This window comes from Sander vitreus, unplaced genomic scaffold (assembly GCF_031162955.1).
Source record: "Sander vitreus isolate 19-12246 unplaced genomic scaffold, sanVit1 ctg270_0, whole genome shotgun sequence".
In the NCBI taxonomy this organism is placed as follows: Eukaryota; Metazoa; Chordata; class Actinopteri; order Perciformes; family Percidae; genus Sander; species Sander vitreus.
Genome location: NW_027595434.1, coordinates 143,230 through 166,595, shown reverse-complemented (window position 1 = coordinate 166,595; position 23,366 = coordinate 143,230). Strand labels below are relative to the sequence as shown.

The window sequence follows — 23,366 nt, the reverse complement described above, 5'->3', positions numbered from 1 at the left end:
TTGAACTTTGATCGCAGCGCTCGGCAGCAATTTCTGATGGTGCGCCACGCCAAGGGTAGCACTTTGTTTGAGTTGTGTCCACCGCTCTTGCCAAAGAAAAACAATGGCACAGCCAGCGCAGAGCGGTTTTACTGCTGATCATGTGTAGGTGGCTTCATAGGGACAGAACGGAGGCTAAAGAGAAGTTACTTCCCCTAAAGCTAACCAAATCTTGAATGTGGACGGATCCTGATAAACTACACCTCTGATGTTTCCTGTTGAAATACCTCAAACTTTCCCTCTAATATTTGCACCATACACCATCGTCTATCTTTTGCTGTATATATTGTATTCTTGATATTTTGTTATTCATGTTGAGCACAGTAGTGGAAGGGCCAACAAAGCTTTTTTACTGCACAATGTAGACATATGTTGAGGATGTCACGAATCAACTTGAATGTACTGTAGACGGTTCATTGTTTCAAGGTTTGATACTGTCCAACTGCTGCCATCTCTTGGGCAAGCGATGGGCTGGCACTGAATGGGAGGATTAAATCCCAACCATGATTAAACAGTGAGTCAGAATACAACATTAAACACACAGCGGTGTGTACAGGTGGGAGATCAGTGTCATAAAGGTTGGGTTCAGTTAAGTTCTGGTTCAAACTGTTACAGGGGCGGGTCCAGGGGTGGCAAGACACTTAACCCCTAGTTGCTCCAGAGGCATGCAACCTCTGATATATATAGCAATTGTAAGTCACTTTGGATAAAAGCGTCAGCTAAGTGACATGTAATGTAATGTAATGTAATGTACAGTATGTGTGTAATCCACTGGGCTAGAGTGCTGTCAATCTGACAAATGTGATTTCCATTGGATCAGAGTACTGTCACTTTGCTGCCTGTTCAACCAATTGCTGCCTTTCCATTTGGTTAATGGAAATATATTTTAACCACACATTGTATGACTTAGAAGTAGAAACATACTGAACTTGCTGTAGAGCACTTGTTGCTGTAAGAAATAAATTGTGTATTGCACTTTATTTCTGTCCTGTTTCCTGTTATCTGAAAACTGTGTACAGCAAGGTTGTAAAGTTTGAGGCAACTTTATTGTAAGTATATTGCACTTTATTTTTATATGGTTCTCTGACAAAAAATCTTCAATCAAGTTTTTACATTAAGAGCCTATAGAAAATGTGTATTGTGGATACACACTTTGTAAATATATAATAAAAACAAGTGAGATTAATAATGAATGTGATGTTGTATTTAAATTACATTGTGTTACATTGTGTTGTTCTATCCTATCCAATATTTCCGATATTTCTAAGCAGATTTTCTATGCTGTTTTCTGATAAAATCCCCTGGGCCCCCCCTGACTGATTATTTGTCCCCCCCGTGCCACCCCACTTAAAAAATCCTGGAATCGCCCCTGAACTGTTATGTTCAGTTCAGTATACTAATAGACCTATTTACATAAACCCATCTTCATAACTGGAAACTGTGTGGACAGTAGGGCTGGGGAAACAATTTCATCCACAACGATATCATGATTTTTTTTCACACAATGTTAAAAATGTATTCTTTTCCCTGGAATCGCTATTTTGTATTTATTCATTTTCCCAATGATTGACCTTAATATTTTCTGTTTATACAGTATTGCTGACATCATAGCAGAAAATCCATGTTATGTATTTCTTTACAAAGTAAATAAATGTCAGACTGACTGACTAACATGTGATGTCATTTTTCTTAGAAAACTGTCCGATTTTAGAAATGTCTCAGGATATGTTGTCTCTAGAAGTGTTAATTAACTTTGGTTTTTGTTAAAGAATGAAAAGAAAATCACAATACCAGTGGTTCTTTCCCCTCTGCTTTCAAAGTAAAGAAAAATGTAGGCATTCAGCTGAATTGATTTAAGCGACACTAAGGGGTGTGGTTTTGGATTATTGAAATTTCTAGTTCCGGGGAAAATGACAACTGATCACAGGAAAAAAAACAACAACAAACAACAAAGCCCAGCATGATTTTTAGGCCAAAAAAAGCAGCAGATAAATTCTGTTTCAGGAGTTTGGTGTCATAAATGACATTTTTATCTAGAAAAGATCCCTCCTCTGCCACTGAAGCAGATGGGAATGTGAGGTTGAGAGAGAGGAAGAGAGACCTTTGGTATGCATTTTCCTTCCAAACTAAGAAGCTGCCCAGTGTTGGACCTTCTTCACTAACTGGGTCTGCAGCCCTCACTTCCTCATTGAATACAGCAGCGCCATCTTGTGCTCTGGTAACGCCACTGCAGGCTGACGTGGTGTACAATTACTCAACGCTTTTACTCGCACTGTTTAATGAAGCAACTGATGTTTCATAAGAGCTAAAAACACACACTCATACTGTGTAGTTTGAGTGTGTGTGTATGCTGAGGGTACCTGGAAGTGATCTGTGTGTGTGTGCACACATATGTGTGATCAGCCAATGACAGAAGGATCCCACAAAGACATGCACACATACTGTACATTACATTACATTACATTACATGTCACTTAGCTGACGCTTTTATCCAAAGTGACTTACAATTGCTATATATGTCAGAGGTTGCACGCCTCTGGAGCAACTAGGGGTTAAGTGTCTTGCTCAGGGACACATTGGTTGATGTATCGCAGTGGGAATTGAACCCGGGTCTCCCACACCACAGGCATGTGTACATGTGTATATGTACAGTTTGTATGTTTGTGAATGTTTCCAACAGAGATTCATTACTGAGTAGTAGTAGTTTGGTGTCTCAGCTCTCTCTGTTGACTATGCTTTTGGATATCATTATATTATGTTACCATTTTACTAAAATCCAATACAGTCCAGTACAGTTTTCCACAGCCCATTAGCAAGTTCATGAGGACATCCAAACCACTACATGTGACAACATTGTGAATATTACAGTACTGCATGTTATAAACACAATACACATGACAGGAGTCTTCATCAAACATAAGAATGAATCTAAAGTGTTCTGAGAAGCAGAGCTGCACCAGAGGCACAAACATACTTCCATTCATCCACTAATGTTTATCACAGAGAAATAATGTCATTGGTTGAGTTAAATCCCAGGGGGCGGAGCCTAATAGGCATTGACTATCTTTTTAAAGATTTTTTGTGTGTGGCATGTTCAGGCCTTTATTATGACAGGAAGCTGAAGTCATGAAAGGGGGGAGAGAGAGGGAATGACATGCAGCAAAGGGCCACAGGTCGGAGTCAAACCTTCGGCCGCTGTGTCAGGGACTGAACCTCTTTATATGTGGCCAACATATTACAACATATTTTTATTAATAATGAATAAAATGGTAAATGGTTAATATATAATAAGAGGAAATGTATTTTACTGTATTAGATGTTACTGACAAGAAATGATGCAATGTTTAAATTTTACAACAGAGAGCCGAAGTCCCTTGGTCACGCAATCTGTCTTTTCTTTCATCAGTCTCTCTGAAAACGTATCCCTGTCAGGCTTACTGTGAAAAATGGGTTAGCATAGGAAATAAACTACAGCTCCCAGAAATCTTCAGCAGTGCATCGGCGCCCCACTGACTACTCTGTTATCTCTTCTAAAGGAATCCTAGCCAGGTACTGGGCTCGTGGGAAAAAACAGAAACATTAAGGTTAAGTTTAAATGTTCCTTATTTAGACATATGGAGTAAACCACAGGACAGTGTCCAGGGGGGTTATGTCCCAAAACTGGAGGTTCAGTCATTTCCCTAATGGTTCCTGTTTCACGAAACAGTTACTACTACTACTACTACTACTACTACTACTACTACTACTACTGCAGTAGTGCAGTGCTATGGTAGCACCAGTGGTGCTCAGCTCTGCAGCTGCTGCTCTTGCTGCTGATTTTGTTCAGTCTGATGTTGTGAAGATTGTTGGCTCTGTCCACTGAGATTATTTAAAGACAGATACATTTTCCATGATAAACATTAAAATACATAACAAATTACTGTAAAAAACACGTCAAAACCATTGGCACTGTGCACCCTTTTACTGTCACGTTATTCAGGGGAATTTCATTAACTATTATACAAATTATAAGACCTGCACAACAATTTAAGGCATTATTATTATGCAAATACTTCAGAAAAAGATGCTGATTAACATAATGTCTTTTTTATATCCTCTCCCAGTTTCTACTTATCAGTTGGCCAAACAGAGAAAATGATTGGTGAAAAGAGTCTGTGTTGTCATTTATTTTGTCAGAATCAGAAAAGGATTTCTTTCCAAGTAACTTACAAGGAATTTTCCTTGGTGGTTAGTCCATAACCCTATCAAACATTAATATGAAACAATAAATACAGAAACAAATACCTACAATATAGCTGTTTAACATTAAGAAGAAAGAGGCTGTATGGATTAGTGCAGAATATATAGTGTGTGCTATATATATCACTGAGAACAGAAGGCAACCAGTGGCATCAGCTGTGTGACAGCGACCATTAATAATTAATTGGTATTTTAGTAAACATGTGTCATCCCATATGACTGACAGAGAGCATAGAATGCAATATGATTCAATTATAATGGTAGAAATGGTCATGCTTGCCTATGAAAAACCCCTTAGTATGAATGAGAGGCTTTTCCACTCCACCAAGAACACAAATGTGCTGGAAACAATTAGTTTTTATATTTTGTCAGAACATTAAATAGACACACAGAATACACCCTGATGGTCCCTTTACTTAAAGCGTAACTCTCGCCAAAATGTAACCTAGGGTCTTTTTGTGAATGTACCAGAGTCAAACTTTCATTTAAAAGCATATTTAGGACGGAAGTGTCACTTTTAAGATGTACCATATTTTAGTTTTTTGGTCAAATGGCCTTTTGAATGGGAGTGCTAGGGACACTTTGATGCTAGCCTCAAAATATCTATGTTTAAACCACTAAGAAGGCTCGACACAACATGAGACTTTGCTCCAAGTATCACCAGGGACTCTACACCTTAACTCCACCGGTGACCAAGATATCCTAAATCTGGGGCTACTTGTTTTGATATCGACTCGTTGTGACTGCCGAGGTGGTAGCAGCCGGAAACAACCAGAGCTACGGTGAGTTGTTAAAACCTTTCTTTTTAGTAATCTCTGGGTACACAACCAATGTTGTCAGTGCTTTGGTTAAGGTGTAGAGCCCCTGGTGATACTTGGAGCAAAGTCTCCCTTCTTAGTGGTTTAAACATAGATATTTTGAGGCTAGCATCAAAGTGTCCCTAGCACTCCCATTCAAAAGGCCATTTGACCCAAAAAAACTAAAATATGGTACATCTTAAAAGTGACGCTTCCATCCTAAATATGCTTTTAAATGAAAGTTTGACTCGGGTACATTCACAAAAAGACCCTAGGTTGCATATTTGGCGAGAGTTAGGCTTTAAAGATGTAATATGTAATATATCCACATTAAAATGTCTAAAAATGACTATACCTATGTTATATATGTTGTTGAGTTGTGTACTAACATGACCCCAAATGTTTCCAACAATGTTCAAACCCAGAGAAATCTGTCATTTTAAACAATGACACAGAGCCGTGTCCTTTGGTTGCCTGTCAATGGCCTCATATAACCTTTGACCCCCCCCCCCACCATGGTTAACAGCACTGGGCATGTGACATTTAAAAAAAAAAAGGATAATGAAAAGAAATATCGGTCATGCATAATTCCTAAAATAATGATACTATAATAGTGAGTAATTGGGTTCTAAACATTTGAATTAGTGTTTAAATGTTTTTTTTGTTAAACTAATGCTGCACCACTGTAATGTCTTTATACTGAAATGTGTTGTGCTGCTCAGGAGGTTCTTGACTGAAAGAAAATATTTGAAAATGGGTACATTATTGAAAAAAGTTTGAGAACCACTGAAATACAAGTACATACATATTGGCAATGGAAAACTGTGGAAAAAACACACTACATAACCCTTGTCATATATACAACAGAGGACACATCAGAGGAAACACAGGTGTAAGAAATAACATTAATAAATGGGATTATATGGCCTACCTTTCAATTCTTTTTGTATTTATTTATTTTTTAACTTCCTTTTTTTCTTACTTTGTATTTAAGTTCCTTCTTCTTAAGTTTACTTATGTTATGTCATCATTACATAAAGTTGCAATTCTCATTGAAAGGAAATGACTATGCCTATATTTGTGTATTTTTTTAAGTATGATGCTGAAGTGTTCTATGATTGTTTGTATCACATCATAATTGTGAAAATATGCAGATGATGTAAAAAAGAAAAAAGGGCAGACACACAAAGGCTGACCCCCCCCTGCCGGCGGGTACATCCATCAAGCTGTCATGCAGTTTACTGCTGCTTCCACGGTGGAAGCATAGAGCAGCACCAGAGCCAGAATGAAAGCTGGCAACATGGAGGCAAAGCTGAGACACATTCAGTGCATCTCACTTTCCTTAATTTGCATCATTGGTTCCTCCACTTGCCTCCCTTCCTTGCGGGAAATCATGGGAGGAGACGAGGAAATGTGTTTTTAAAGAGATGAGACGTCCTTTCCTCTGAAGCGTCACATGAATTCGTCAGCTGTTTGGGCGGAGTTAGTAACTCCTTCAGCTGCACAGCTTCCAGGAAGGCTGCTCTCTGTATCCTTGCTTATAGTTCCTCAGAGATCCCTCCTCGATCGAGAAATAAGAGCTTTCAGACGGCCTTCACGGGGAAGGGACGACATAACTTCTGGTTCAGTCGAGGACTGAGGAGCTATCGGGAAAGGAACATGGGCTGCAGCCCAGAGCCTGGAGAGAGAGCTCGACACCAACAACACCAAAGACACGTGGCAGGCCATCCAGCAGCAGTGTCACACATACTCTCCTCCCATCTGGCAGACGCTATAGAGCCAGTAGGTGCAAAACTTTCATTTGTCCCCACATCTATAGCACTACTGAACAAGTAACCAGTCCACAACACTGGGCTGGCTTTAATCTATGAAACTCACCATGTTCAATCTCTTATATCAGCAATTAGCATTCTTTTATTTGTGCAATTCCCTTTTTATGCATAATTTATTTGATAATAGGTCACGTACATTGTTGTCTTGTTATATATTGTCATGTACTGTACTGTCTGTGACAAACTGTGTGACTGATGACTAATGCATGTGTTTGTACGCAGCTGTTGTCAGCGCTTCTCGGCCAAGACAAATTCCCTACGGGACAATAAAGTTGATCTTATTTTATCTTATCTTAACTTATCTTATCTTTTCATGTGTGTTGCCAGATGAGCTCAACCAGGCACGTGCACGACATCAACATCATAAGGGGCTTGAGCACCTGCACTTTTTCTGCCCTTTCTTCTTGATGTAAGTTTTTAATTTTTTTGACTGAATATAGCCTATAGCCTATAGATTACTGTTTGCACACAGCTTCCCTGTCTAAATCTAAATAGTCTTTGTCGCTCTCTCTCTCTCTCTCTCTCTCTCTCTCTCTCATGCTCCTCAGCAGCAGTGACAGAGGAAGGGAAGCCAAATCTGAACGGCTTGTTAAATAACATGTTTTCAGATCCAGACACTCCAGATATCCAAATGTATGCACAGAAGCACTGAAAAAGTAAGTGTTTCATGATATGCCCCCATAAAGTATTTAATGTGGATCGATACTCAATTCACATAATAGGGTCAGAATTGGGCCAATCCTGATGCGACTGATTGGAGCATCCCTAGTAAAAACTTGTGAAATGGCAGATTTAAAAGAGGCAAATACTGATGGAGGTAAAATGGTAGAGAAGATGAACACATGGTGGTAAATAGAGACAGAATGTAATGAGAGAGGGGATGAATGATGGCAGATGCTGCATGGAGACGAACAAATGGACATGAAGGCAGGATGGAGATATGCATGCAGCCGATTTATGTCCAATGATGGTAAGGTAATTCATGGTTTTTCTCCCGTCAATAAAGTCTGTAAAACATGAGACAATATGTGTTTCTGTAAAACTATAAACAGAAATGTTGAAATGTTTTCATCCACATCAGACAAACTGGCAACTCGTTTATAAGGGAAAGGAGTGTGCATCAGTGCACGAACAATGGGTTTGGCAAATGTGTCAAATGGCAAAATTACATTTGACCCCTAACCTATTAAAGGGGTGATAGAATGCAAAACCGATGTTACCTTGTCACAGTTGAATAACGACAGTTTGGTGGGTAACTAGGACATACATAGAAGCTCAAAATCCCATTGACAGCTCTTTCCTCTGAAAATCTCACAATTTGAAACTGCCTCTGAAAACGGGCAAATCTCAACCAACCACCGAGTTGACGTGATGCCCTTGCTCCTCCTCATTTGGCTCGTCTCTATCTTTGTCACGCCCAAACATTTACATAGTCTACACCACTGATCTGAGGTCAGCTTAGTCTTCTGAATAGGTCGCGCAGATCTATACATTGTTCATCTGCTATTTTACCACTAAATTCACTTCTGAGACTTTTTAATGCGAGAAATCAACTATGTAGAGGTCAAATATGGGCCGTTTTATGAAAATTGATGGCCAGTTGCAAATTTTGTCCGACTGTGTGTCGGAGTTCAGGGGCCGGTGCTGCCTGGGTTACTGCCTCGCCGCCCGGCCTGTTGTGAGCTAGATGGAGCTCCGTCGCGGCCGGCAGCCCGCGGTGCTCCACACCCGCACAAAGTCACCGTTTCTGGGTTGGTGGACTACCAAACGCCACTGCCCTGACAGAGCTCCAGGGTCTGCAGCTCCCCTCTTCCTGCTAAATGGCCGGTGTGAGTGAGAGCGCAGTCAGTGAGCTTGTTACGCCCGCAATCTCTTACCACAGGTTCCAGTTAATCTTATAATGGATATGTGTGTTGAGTTATTTAAACTAACGATCGGGGAAATAAACGCCTCTTGTCCACAAGTGAGCTGGGGAGCTCGAAATATGAGAGCTAGCTTGCCTCCTCCTAACGAGAACTCTGAAATTCACAAAAATGCATTAAATTGAAATGGACAAAAGTGTTAGCTAAGCTTTGTAAGACCTTAGGGAGCTGTGATATACATGCCGTGATGAAATTCAAAGTGTAAATATACTATAGTTATGCCGAAGGTGTAGCGGTGATCTTTTCCCATAGGATTGAATGGGACACATAGCCTAGCTAGCAGTTCCTCCTAACAAGACCCCTCAAATTCACAAAAATGCCTTAAATTGAAATCGGACAAAATCGTTAGCTTTGTAAGACCTTAGGGTAGCTGTGATATACATGCCGTGACGAAATTCAAACTGTAAATATACTATAGTTATGCCAAAAGTGTACCTGGGGTAGGGTTGGGTACCGAAACCCGGTTCCACTATGGAAGTATCGGTAGTATTCGGACCGGATTAGAACGGAAATTTCGGTTCCTCATTTCAGTTTCCGACTGAAATACTTTCCCTCTGTCGCTCCGGACAGCGGCGCTTTTTTCATTCTCCCTTTTCTGCCGAGTGGCGCACGTGCCCGCTCGCGGTGTGAAGCGCGTGTCTGCGCTATTCTCGGACATGCACTCTGTTATCACTGTTGATAGATGGCTTTTTGTACACGCTCTGAAACGGACATAAAAATATCACACTTTCTCTGTAGTCTACTGTTAGCTAGCTACCGTAAATGTAGGCTACTTTTAAAATGCCATATTTTCCCTCTGGGCTCACCAAAACGGACGTAAAAGCATATTAACCATTCATTGACTGCACGTGATCGCTAGTAAACATATTACATTTGCTCTGCTAGTCTATCATTCAGGACAAGACCCTGTAGCCTGGTAGTGTGGGAGGCGGGACAGCCTCCCCAAATTGTCTGCCCTTTCAAACACATACCTGTGTACCTCTTGGACACCATCTGAGAGAGTTTTCTCCTGTGCAGGACATGCCATAAGTCAGGAGAGGTGTCGTATCTCGCCAGAGAAGGCTAATATGGGCATTTTTCTGCAAAAGAACTGCTAAAGTTTGAAGCTGGTTGGCATACCAACTCAACATTTATTTTGTTGTTACTTGTTAATAGTGTAACTGTTATTTGTTAAATTATTGTAGTTATGTGTTAGGTGACTTAGGTTTACTTATTATATATTTAAGTACTTTAAAACACTAATATATTGTTCAATTTAAATAATTTTCAATTTAAAAAAAATGGTACCCGGTCTGTGAAAGGACAGGCAGCGAGGCAGCAACCCAGGCAGCACCGGCCACTGTCACGGAGCTCATGAACTCCAACACACAGTCAGACAAAATTTGCAATTAGCCATAAATTTTTCATAAAACGGCACATATTTGACCTTTACATAGTTGATTTCTCGCATTAAAAAAGTCTCAGAAGTGAATTTAGTATTGATATAGCAGCAAATAATGTATAACATTGCAGTGTCTGAAATATGAGACCTGCTGTCTTGTCTCCACTGTATGTGTATGTGGTTCGCTCAACCAATCAGCGCGCAGCTCTTCTCATCTAAATGAGCATACCATATTTGGAAGAAAAGCACTCGTTCCAAATAGGTTCCAAAACACAGGGATGCATTAGGACCCATAGAATAGCAACTGGGCCATTTTCAGCCCAAACAACGTTACATACCCTATTAGGAGACCTTAAAGTGCCCATATTATGAAAAAATCACTTTTTCTGAGATTTGGGGTGTTATTTTGTGTCTCTGGTACTTCCACACGCATATAAACTTTGAAAAAAAACACCCATGCTGTTTTGAGTGAGATACGGTTTCTGAATGTGTCCTCCCTTCAGTCTCCAGGCAGGCTGTTCAAGGCTTTCTACGTAACTAGCCGAGACGAGGGGCCTAGGGGGCTAACCGTTAGCATGCTAGAGCTAGCATGCTAGCTCGTTCTCAATGGCAAAACACTGCTACAACACACACAAATTCACCCTAATCTACAAAATACATTGTATAGAACTACTTACATGTCCCTGTTCTGCAGGTATTCCACGCAAAGTTGGAAGTGTGCCCTAGTTTATAAGAAGTCTCCTGGCTAATCCTGCCTTGTACAGGCCGAAGTTGGAGCTAGCTCATGTAATCCTTACATAGCTACTGCGCATGTGTGACTGACAACAGAGATGTTACAGAAAATGAAGAAAAGGTCTCACTCTGTAGCTAAAACAGAAACCTGACAGCGTGTGAAAGGAGGAGCTGCAGCAATGTGCAGTAGAACAAAAATATGGTGTTTTTTGAAAATTAAACCATGTAAACCTATTCTGGCACAACCTCAAAATACAATTATGAATCTGAAAATGAGCATAATATGGCCACTTTAAGGAACAGTGTGAAATACCCTATATAATCATTCTATCACCCCTTTAAAGCTGTGTACTGATGGCAATAACATAGTGATGACTTTGCTAATCTTAACCATACTGCAGTTGTGATTGGCAAATTCTGTAGAAATAAAGAACCTTTGCCTTGGACCTTAGCGAATGGTTTTATTGAACAAGTTTTTGCAGAATCGTTCATTATCAAAATTAGAGTTAAATTCTAGTCTAGTGATGGGGTTAGCCAATTTAATTGTCTTCTGCCTATTAGGTATTGAACAAATAAGTATTATAAGTTTTTCCATGATTAATATAGTTGGTATAGCTTCTATTAAAAGACAGTTTTTCTGTTTTTGCATTTATTTTTATTTTTAAAATGTGGGTTGGGGTGGAAAGGGCTTGGAACAGTGTCTCTTTATTTGTTTGGTGAATTCTGTTAAAATTTGAAAACCTAAAAATAAAACGTTTTTTACAGGACAGTATTTCCCCCAAATCTAAATATAATGCTTAACTTTGATTGTTTCAGTGTCATGGTATAAGCAGGATACTGTAACTCACTTCTAGCCTTGTATGCATTTATGAAAAAATAATAATGCAATATCTACTTCAGTAGAACACCATAACTTAAATTGCTCTTGGGGGGAAATTGTTGGGTCTTTGTAAATTATAGAGTGTGGTCTAGACCTACTCTATCTGTAAAGTGTCCTGAGATAACTCCTAGGGTATGACAATATAAATCAAATTTAAATTGAATAAGAAACTGTTAATACCAGATTAGCCATATAGGTCTGTCTTTCAGTGTCCCATGCCCTAAGGGGTCAGCCTGTGACGTACACACAGTTCTTTTATTTTAACGTTTTAATTTAGCCCGTTCTAACTTCTTAAAAGCAGACATGATTAGAAATAATATGCTGGTACCGTCTGTACAGTTTTGCAGTTTTTTGATAACTTTTTGTTTTTGTTGTATGTCTGAAAATGCTTTATGCAAACATTTAGGCAGATTAGGTGAAAACCACAGGAAGAGTTAGAAAAAGTAGGTTTTGCACATTTTGCGGGGAAATGGGCATATCCTATGTCATGTGATTCATCTTAATTCAAGAAAAGTGGAAATGTAAGGTTTTTAAATGAGCAACGTGTAATGTAGGAGTTATCGGCCAAAACCCGTCAACCTTGATTATAGAGGTACCTGTTGGTCCACATGGGTCATTTTTGATTTGTGAGGTATAACATTTTGTTGACCTTGCCTTCCAGGGCTTCCATATTTCTTTGTGTTTATAAAGGATTTCATTGACTGTATTTATGTGTGCTTTGAATCTTACAATTTTCTCTTCTTGTCCTGGTGGACTCCTGAGGAAGATGCAAAGAGGAGCAAAAATAATATCCACTATTCCAATGATGGTCATCAGCCAGGGGAAACCAATACTCTCAGCTATGGATCCTCCGATTGATGGACCTGCATCAGTCAGGGACAGATCACATACTCATTTAGTTTGGCTTGTTAGATTAGAGTACTCTGTACAGACATATTTTTAACAACAGGTTCATTTAGGGTAAATACATGGTATAGCAGGTTCCCAACCTTTTTTCCTTGGCGCCCCCCCTACTTATGTCTAAGAAAAGCTGAGCCCCCCCCCCCAATGCCGGAACACACACACACACACACACACACACACACACACACACACACACACACACACACACACACACACACACACAAATTAAGTAATAACTTTCTTTTTTTATTTTTTTATTCTTTGTTTACTAAAAACAAAAAAAAAACAATTATGATTGTTTCCATTCTTAGGCCCTTAACCTTTGGTTAATGTCTCTTTTCTAATTTATATCTTTTAATAACTCAACACAGGATGCCTTGTCACACACATCCTTACCAAAATAATAATAATAATAATAATTAGTCATTATCAGAATAGTGGCTAAGTGATTAATCAGCACATCTGTCCAAGATCTCCCTCAGAACATACAGTGGGGCAAAAAAGTATTTAGTCAGCCACCAATTGTGCAAGTTCTCCCACTTAAAAAGATGAGAGAGGCCTGTCATTTTCATCATAGGTACACTTCAACTATGAGAGACAAAATGAGAAGAAAAAAAATTCAGAAAATCACATTGTAGGATTTTTAATGAATTTATTTGCAAATTATGGTGGAAAGTAAGTATTTGGTCAATAACAAAAGTTCATCTCAATACTTTGTTACATACCCTTTGTTGGCAATGACAGAGGTCAAACGTTTTCTGTAAGTCTTCACAAGGTTTTCACACACTGTTGCTGGTATTTTGGCCCATTCCTCCATGCAGATCTCCTCTAGAGGTATGATGTTTAGGGGCTGTCGCTGGGCAACACAGACTTTCAACTCCCTCCAAAGATTTTCCATAGGGTTGAGATCTGGAGACTGGCTAGGCCACTCCAGGACCTTGAAATGCTTCTTACAAAGCCACTCCTTCGTTTAGGATCATTGTCATGCTGAAAGACCCAGCCACGTCTCATCTTCAATGCCCTTGCTGATGGAAGGAGGTTTTCACTCAAAATCTCACGATACATGGCCCCATTCATTCTTTCCTTTACACAGATCAGTCGTCCTGGTCCCTTTGCAGAAAAACAGCCACAAAGCATGATGTTTCCACCCCCATGCTTCACAGTAGGTATGGTGTTCTTTGGATGCAACTCAGCATTCTTTCCCCTCCAAACACGACGAGTTGAGTTTTTACCACAAAGTTCTATTTTGATTTCATCTGACCATATGACATTCTCCCAATCCTCTTCTGGATCAACCAAATGCTCTCTAGCAAACTCCAGACGGGCCTGGACATGTACTGGCTTAAGCAGGGGGACACGTCTGGCACTGCAGGATTTGAGTCCCTGGCGGCGTAGTGTGTTACTGATGGTAGCCTTTGTTACTTTGGTCCCAGCTCTCTGCAGGTCATTCACTAGGTCCCCCGTGTGGTTCTGGGATTTTTGCTCACCGTTCTTGTGATCATTTTGACCCCACGGGGTGAGATCTTGCGTGGAGCCCCGGATCGAGTGTGTCCTGGTGTCCTTTGACAGCTCTTTGGTCTTGGCCATAGTGGAGTTTGGAGTGTGACTGTTTAAGGTTGTGGACAGGTGTCTTTTATACTGATAACAAGTTCAAACAGGTGCCATTAATACAGGTAACGAGTGGAGGACAGAGGAGCCTATTAAAGAAGAAAAAGAAGAAGTTACAGGTCTGTGAGAGCCAGAAATCTTGCTTGTTTGTCGGTGACCAAATACTTATTTTCCCGAGGAATTTGCAAATAAATTCATTAAAAATCCTACAATGTGATTTTCTGGATTTTTTTTCTTCTCATTTTGTCTTTCATAGTTGAAGTGTACCTATGATGAAAATTACAGGCCTCTCTCATCTTTTTAAGTGGGAGAACTTGCACAATTGGTGGCTGACTAAATACTTTTTTGCCCCACTGTATAACTGAAACAGGGGCAGTTTCCAAAAGCACATGCACTTCATGTCGTTTTGACAAAGCTATTAAGAATGAATTTGGCTCAGTAACAATAACAATCAGTCTTCCTTACAGTTTTTATGCAAATGTACATCATGATAAACCTGTTTTAACACAGCTACAGCACATTATGTGTTAATTTGGCTCTAATGTAACACTAATAATCAATAACTTATTAAACTCTTATGAACATACTCTACTCTTTACTCTAATGGCCATCTTGAGCTTGCATACCTCTGACTAGGGATGGAACGTCCGGTGTGATGTTAGTGACAGCCAGCCTAAAGTGCTGGTGTACATCGAGCCTGTTACGGGCCTTTGTTTTTATTGTTACAAGGGCACTGAAGGCCGTCTCAGACAGATACGTGGTGCTGAATGGGAGAATAATCCTTGTAATTGCGTGTTTGGCCAGTCTTGGTGCAACAACGTGTCCTTTGACGATCCAATGTTTTGTATCTGTTCTCCTGGAAATATTTCTTTATGAAGAATCTAAAATATTTTCTTTCTTCTTTTATTCTACTTCCTCCATGCTGGAAATGTAGGGGTCCATCACCCACAACTCTTTTTATAAGTACTAGTCAACAACGGCAAAACGGGACTTAATTTCCTCCTGGAGCAACTTCATGTGTCGGGTAAACTCAGTGTGTAAAGACGCTTGCACAGTGCCACCAGACTGTTTCCTCTGCAGTGGAAATTGTTGCAGCTCTCCTTTTGACATTTTCCCAACTCTGTATTCCATTTTGTGCACAAAAGCGCTGAGAGCATCTTTGCACTGCATGACGTTTGATTCGGAGCCTTGCATCCACTTGTTTGTCTCATTGTAGAGAGCAAATATGTCTGCTAGGTATGCCGTTTTGATCCAGAATGCGTCAGTCAGCTGTTCGCACAGTTGTTGATTGTGATCTTGCAAGAATTCCTTTATTTTTTCCTGCAGTTCCATAAAACGCCCAGGCACTTGTCCATGCGACAACCAACGTACCTCTATGTGTAACAGCAGTGTTTGATGCGCTTCATCCTCAAACAGCTGGGCAAGCAGTCTCTTGTTCGTAGGGCGAGCTTTGGTGAAGTTTACAACTTTAACAACAGTTGCCAGGGTGTCACTGAGGTCTTCTGGAAGTTTTTTACTGGCTAAGGATTGGCGATGTAACATACAGAGAAAAATTGAGCATCCCCGGGCTTTTTCCTTCAATCGGCTGTTAAATCCCTTGTTTTTGCTCATTATCGCTGCAGCGCCATCTTCTCAGCATGCAACAAGATTCTCGTAGGGCAGGATGAGAGGTAAGAGTCAACAGCCATAAAAATATCTTGTCCTGTTGTTGTTGTGGTTAGATTGGTAGACATAAGAATGTCTTGTTTCAAGTCCTCACCGTGAATATATTGCACATAAACGATGAGCACGGACTCGTCTGACACGGTTGTCGTTTCATCCAACTGAATGGCAAAGGGAGCATTTCTAAGTGTCTTGTGCAGCTAGTTTTGACAATCTCCAGCCATTTTATCAATTCTGTCTTTGACAGTGTTATCAGAGAGTGGGACAGTTTTCACTTTATCCACCACCTGTGGGCCACACAGTCTCTCTACAATTTTCAGGCAGGCGGGTTTGATTAGCTGCTCTCCAATAGTGTGTGGCTTTTTAGCCTTTTCAATTAATAGCGAACACTCAAATGACGCCTCTGTGGCTCTGTGTAAATCACTGCCGGCTCTTTCAAATGCTTTTCTGATGTCCATTGATCTTTTTGATAATGCATGTTGCTTTTTCCTCTCAAAAAAGTCCTGGCCTTCACCAACAGTCTCCTGGTGTTTTGTTTCTTGGTGGCGTTTCATTTTGCTTGGCTTCATGCTGTCATTAGCTAGCTTCTCGCCACAAATGACACATTCTGGCCGACAGTTGTCCCGTCCTTCAATAAAACCGAAGTTGAGGTAACTCTCGAGATACAGCCTTACTTTCTTTTTTGATACAGAGGAGTTATCAGCACTTGCGCGTTTCTCCGACATGTTTTGTTCATAAAATAGTGATGCTGTGGCAGCAGGACAAACGAGGATGCTAGCAGCTAGCAGCTGACCTGATGACAGCAGGGGTCCCAGGTTAAGAGGTCCCAGAGGTTTGGCCTACTAAGTAGCCTGCCTACAATTTTAAACAAGAATAAAAAATATAGTTTTTATACAGACTTTTGTATACATGATCTATTCTAGTGCATTATCATCATTTTTTAAGGTGGAAATATATTTTTTTAACCTCAACCTCAAACCAGAGAAAGTGCGGACCACAGGTTGGGAACCACTGGTATAGAGGAAGTATATAAGGAATGTTTTGGCAACAATGAAAACATTGAGATTGAATCTCTGCAATAGGTAGTCATGTAATGACAATGGTAATAATGGCATAACAAAAGGTTTATCTGCGCAGAGCAATAGGAAGAACAATATAGTTCTATTTTTTTTTTCTTTCCTTCTTTCTTCTAATTTGTTGTTCTTTAGTTTTTTTATTTTATCTGGTGGTATTGTTATTATGTCCCTTTATGTGTGTGTGTGTGTGTGTGTGTGTGTGTGTGTCTGAGGAAGTACTCCCTGAATCTCAGTGTGGCTTCCGCCCATCCAGAGGTACAACAGACATGATATTCACAGCACGCCAAGTGCAGGAAAAATGCCGTGAACAAAAACAACCTTTGTACATGGCCTTCATAGACCTTACAAAGGCCTTTGACTCTGTGGACCGCCAGGCTCTCTGAAGCATACTATCAAGGCATGGCTGCCATGATAAATACGTCAGAATACTGAGGTTACTACATGATGGCATGTCAGCCACAGTGCTCAGCAACAAAAACTTGGCCTTTTACAGTGGCAACAGGGGTCAAACAGGGGTGTATCATAGCACCCACCCTGTTTGCCATCTTTATTGCTATCATACTCCATCTCATTGGTGAAGAGCTGCCACAGGGAATTCCAATCCTATTGGCCTTTGCCAAGGCATACAGGGCCCTGGGTCTAGACTTAAACATCAAGAAGACCCAGGTCCTACTTAAACCTCCACCTAATCAGCCCACCATAAAAGTGGACAACATCATCCTTGAAAATGTTGACCACTTTCCTTACCTCGGCAGCCTCATCTCCTCAAAAGCTGACATCCAGCTGACTTCGAAATCAACCATCGCCTGAGCTGTGCCAGTGGTGCATACGCCAGACTCAGGAAAAGAGTCTTTGAAGACAGAGACCTAAAGGCCCAAACATAACTCCTGGTCTACAGAGCAGTGGTCCTTCCCACCCTGCTGTATGGGTGTGAGTCATGGACCACCTACAGCAGGCACCTGAGAACCCTGGAGCAACATCATCAAAGACACTTAAAGGACAATTCCGGCGCAAAACGAACCTAGGGGTTAATAACAGATGTGTACCACTCTGTTGCTCTCTGGGACATGTTTTCATGCTAATCGAATGGGTTTGTAGCTTGAAAGAAGCTAGCGTGGACCACTGATTAGCTTACAACGCTAGTATTTGGGGCAGAGGGAAAGTAAAAACAACTCGCTATTTATACCACTAAAAAGGCTCAAAATATCACCAAACTTCAACGGTAGCATAATAAGGGTCCCTAAATGTTAACAGAAGCATTGAGAACATTGTAAGTGTACAGACAGTTTATTGAACGAAGAGAATGTGGGAGCTCCATGAAAGAGCTATGAGAGAGAGAGAGAGCTACTGGTAGTCAATGCCACAACACAGCCTCGTACTTCAGGAAACTGGTGGTGTACCTGCGGACATTGTGAAGCTATGGCCACCAAACAGGAGTGTCTGTGTTGCACGGAGTGGGACCTGTTGCGTCGCGACACCCAAGAGACGCAGTGTGTTAAAACAGGGCTGGACTTGAAACTTTTTTCCATGTCCCGAAAATAAATTGGAGACGGCGACCCAGACCGGAGGGACCAGATGGACAGTTATCCACCGAGTAAGTACACTAGACAAGTTATGTTTTATATTGGTGCGATTATTTCAGATATATTGAGCAAATTGGTTTGGATTTTAGTTTGCATCGCCAGCTGTAAGTCATGACTGGATTTCAAGACGGCGGCAGCATGTAAACATGAACACAGTGTCTTTATAATGTATCTTTTCAATAAACTGTCTGCACACTTACAAAGTTCTCAATTTGTTTTTACTTTCCCTGTGCCCCAAATACTAGCGTTGAGCTAATCAGCGGTCCACTGTGTGTGATCAACTGGGAGGACAGACGTACAAATATTAGCGTTTTGGAGGAAGCCAACATGTTCAGTATCACTACCACAATAATGCAGTACCAACTTCGATGGACTGGCCACGTTATTCATTTGTCAAACACTCGTCTCCCCAAACAGATCCTATACTCCCAATTGAAGGAAAGTCGGCGAGGACAATATTAAAATCAGCCTAAAGAAGTTAAAAATTCCAGTAAGCAACTGGGAGCAGATCACTTTGGACAGGCGTCACTTGAAGAAAACTGTGCAGGAAGGAGCTGTGCGCAGAGACAAAGCGACAGCCCCGCAAGGAAGCAGACTCTACCACTCACTACCTCCACTTTCCCCGGTCCACACTGCACCAAAATATCACGTATTGGCCTGTACAGCCATATAAAGACCCACTAGAAGACGACCCTACGGAGAGGACAGTCATACTCGTGACTGCCGATGATGATGATGATGGTGTGTGTGTGTGTGTGTGTGTGTGTATCCCTTGACCTTGTGTATATAAAAATGGAATAATGTAATCAGCAAACTTAACATATGCAAATATTTGTATAAACATTAAAAGATTTAACAACTAAGACATAAACTGAACAATTTTCACAGACATGTACCTGAACAAAGGGGGTGTCAAAATAAAAGTAGCCCTCAGTATCTGGTGTAGGGATGCACCGAATCCAGGATTCGGCTTCGGCCGAATATTGGGCTTTTTGACGGGGTTCGGTTTCTCGGTTTTCCCACCGAACCGAACCCTACGCTTGCACTACGTGTGCTACGCTGGTCGATGTAATGACGCCGCCGTTGATTACGGGAAGGTGTTTACGTAGGTGGAGCGTTCAATGCAGTAGGCTGAGAGAAAGTGGAAATGGAACACGTGAGCAGAAAAAGTGTTTGGCAGTACTGTCAGTCAAAAAGAAGACGATTCAAGTCCAGCTACATGTTCAATTTGCAATGACATACACAACATCACCACTGTTAAAACATTTGCGTATGAAACATCCGAAAGAATACGAGTTGTGCATGAAGAAATCTACAGACAGCAGCCAAAATGCAGCAAATTCTGGTACGGCAAAGGAAGGACAGTCTCAGCTAAAAACTTCTGTTGACCAATTGTTAATTTCATTAATGTGTTTACTGTGTTAATGGACTGAGGATGGGAGTAGGATTCGGTATTCGGTTTCGGATTTGGCAGAATCTTAACCAGTGGATTCAGTATTTGGCCGAACCCCAAAAATCTGGATTCGGTGCATCCCTAATTTGGTGTGGCCACCAGCTGCATTAAGTACTGCAGTGCATCTCCTCCTCATGTACTGCACCAGACTGCCCAGTTCATTAAGTACTGCAGTGCATCACCTCCTCATTACTGCACCAGACTGGCCAGTTCATTAAAGGGATATTTCACCGCTGGAAAGCTGAATATATCTTTAAATTGGGTCACTAGCTAGTCTTGCCGGTGACAGAGCAGCAGGCTGGATAGTCCGGTACACTGTTGTTCAGCCATGTTTCCACAACAACAAAAACACAGCAGTCTCTGAACTCGCGTTGGGAGTTTAGTTGAAGTTGGATGTAGTCTAGTTTGTTGTCCAAAGAGACACTTGCAAGCAGGATTGATGGGACAGGTGGTTGGCTAGCATTAGCTTTCCACTTAGCTCATACGCCTGTGTATGAGCTAGGAGTATGAGCTAGGGACATCCTCCGCGTTTCGCTGCTGAGGATACCCCCTTACCGGTTAGTGTCATCAAGCAACACGCAGGCTGATGTGCTGGTCTCCATAGCAGGCGAAGCCTGTCAAGTATTCCAGCTAGCGGCACTGCAGGCTGAGGTGCTGGTCTCCATAGCAGGCGAAGCCTGTCAAGTATTCCAGCTAGCGGCACTGCAGGCTGAGGTGCTGGTCTCCGAAGCAGGTGAAGCCTGGCACAGGTGGCCGACTAGCGTTAGCTTTCCACCTAACTCCAGCTCCTACTCTCGTCCCGCTTTCCGCACACCGCTGAGGATGTCCCCTTACCGGCTAGCGGCATTGAGCACCACCGCAGGCTGAGGTGCTGGTCTCCGTAGCTGGCAAAACTTGCATAGTGTGTCGAGTATTCCGTCTGTAATAAAGTGTCCTGCATATTCTCCGATCTGTACCAATGTATCCTGGTGGTACATGTGTGCGGTAGTTTGAATGCACATAATTATTTTTCTAAAATTTCCTTCGGGATGAATAAATCTATGAATCTAAAATCTTCTGCTAAGCGAGGATTCAAGATGGCTGATGCTCGTTTTGGCTCGGCAGTCTTTGTGTAAAGACGACAGTCCAACCCCCTATGGGCGGGTTGAAAACATACGGAAGTAGCTCCTACTACTGGCTGTAGTCTATTGCCACTGGGCAAAAATGCCTTCGATGACGGAAAACGACAATTTTTGCGTCATCAGAGGCTTTTTTCCAGACCCACAATACAGAGATCTCTCGTCTCAGGGGGATATGAATGAGGGAAGCACGGTCATTCAAAAATACTACCGTGTTTCTACTGATACAAAGGTCAATGCTAAATCGGTGAAATATCCCTGCAGTGCATCTCCTCCTCATGTACTGCAGCAGACTGGCCAGTTCATTAAGTACTGCAGTGCATCTCCTCCTCATGTACTGCAGCAGACTGGCCAGTTCATTAAGTACTGCAGTGCATCTCCTCCTCATGTACTGCAGCAGACTGGCCAGTTCATTAAGTACTGCAGTGCATCTCCTCCTCATGTACTGCAGCAGACTGGCCAGTTCTTGTGGTTGTTTTTGCCATCCTGTACCTGTCCCGCAGGTGTGATATTTGGATGTACCGATCCTATGCAGGTGTTGTTACACGTGGTCTGCCACTGCGAGGATGATCAGCTGTGCTTCTTGTCTCCCTGTAGCATTGTTTGAGGCATCTCACAGTAAGGACATTGCAATGTATTGCCCTGGCCACATCTGCTGTCCTCATGTCTCCTTGCACCATGCCTAAGGCAAGTTCACGCCGATTAACAGGGACCCTGGGTGTCTTTCTTTTGGTGTTTTTCAGAGTCAGTAGAAAGGTCTCTTTACTTTCTTAATTTTCTTATAACTGTGACCTTAACTGCCTACTGACTGCAAGCTGTTATTGTCTTTACGACCGTTCAACAACCGTGCATGTTCATTAATTGGTTATGGTTTATTGAACAAGCATGGGAAACATTGTTTAAACCCTTTACAATGAAGATCTCTAAAGTTATTTAGATTTTTACAAAAGTATCTTTAAAGCAACACTATGTAACTTTTCCCTCTTCAGTCCCCCTACAGGTTGTCTCATTGAAACTACAGCCACACGAGCTGTAGTTCCAATGAGACAACCTGTAGGGGGACCGAAGAGGGACAAGTTACATAAGGTGCTTTCCGACCAGATAGTACTTGTACTTTTTAGAGGAAAAGTACACTTCTAAGCAGTTCTAACAACTACTCTCCCCCAAAATTTCTGTTTGCATTCCCACTGGCCAAGTGGCCTTTGAAGCAAATTGTCAATTCAGCATCAATTTTTGCAAGACAGCCTATATTCAAAATCTAAACAGTTAATTTCGCGCCTAAAACGTTGTCAGAAGTGAATTTAATGATGAATAAGATGGTGAAAATTGTTAAAAATGTCCCGTTGTTGGTTGTTGCTCTGCCTGCAAGTTCCGTGTTGGCAGTGGGCGGGACTTATAAGTTCGACCAATCAAGTCCATCTAGGAAAAGGGAAAAGGGAAAAGACCCTGCTCTGAAGTAGGAGCTAAAAAAGTACGCTACTGAGGCCAGAGGAACTTAAAAATCCCCAAATTTTTCCTGTCGGAACACGACGACAAGAGTGTTCTATGAACGTTTAGTTCTAAGAACTGCAAAAATCCCTCTGGTCGGAAAGCCCCTATTGTGTTGCTTTAAAGTACAGTATCCTGAAAAAGGGGCGTTTCTTTTTTTGCTGAGTTCCATTCCAAATATTCTGAGTCAATATTCTAGGTTAAATGCTGTTATTTGTTACATGGAAACACATACGGTACTTGCTGTGCAATAATCAAAAATTAGTGCCAGAAGATGCATAACCACCCGTTTCTATTTAATGTCATGGTTACATTGCTTTAACCTAGACACCAAGTACAACAACCATTAGCTGGAAACACATATAGTCATGTCCTAATAATAACTAATGAGTCAGGCCAAAATCAAGATGAGCCACAGATTTCTAGGGATTAAACACTTTCTGTTGCTTTTCAAATTCAAAGTCACTTTAGACGTATCATAATAGTCTATAATATTGCTAAGGTTTCATGGCTCCTTCTTACCTAAAGCAATTCCCATGCAGAAAGCCACATCAGCAATGGCATACACACTTCCATAAACAGACACATGACGCAGGTCCACCAGGTAACCCATGATAGGCATCATAGACGAGTCCACCATGCCTGTAACACAG

General features: G+C 41.4%; 1 protein-coding gene and 1 long non-coding RNA gene across 3 annotated transcripts in view; one reads left to right on the top strand and one right to left on the bottom strand.

Moving 5' to 3' along the window:
• The first annotated feature begins 6,508 nt into the window (after positions 1–6,508).
• Positions 6,509–7,915, top strand: LOC144513523 (uncharacterized). 2 transcript variants are annotated; one of them, XR_013501144.1, is made up of 3 exons: positions 6,509–6,857; positions 7,235–7,316; positions 7,459–7,915. It is a non-coding gene; the product is annotated as an uncharacterized LOC144513523 (long non-coding RNA). The 2 variants fall into 2 exon arrangements; XR_013501143.1 differs by having other exon boundaries at positions 7,456–7,915.
• Positions 7,916–12,297: 4,382 nt separating this feature from the next.
• The window catches only part of LOC144513524 (synaptic vesicular amine transporter-like), a 44,834-nt gene continuing 33,765 nt past the window's right edge, over positions 12,298–23,366 (bottom strand). Inside the window, exons 13-14 of the mRNA XM_078244620.1 lie at positions 23,236–23,355; positions 12,298–12,685 (exon numbers count right to left, since the gene is read on the bottom strand). Coding sequence (XP_078100746.1) covers positions 12,327–12,685; positions 23,236–23,355 — 479 coding nt within the window. The 3' untranslated portion in view covers positions 12,298–12,326. The remainder of the gene's footprint in view (positions 12,686–23,235; positions 23,356–23,366) is intronic.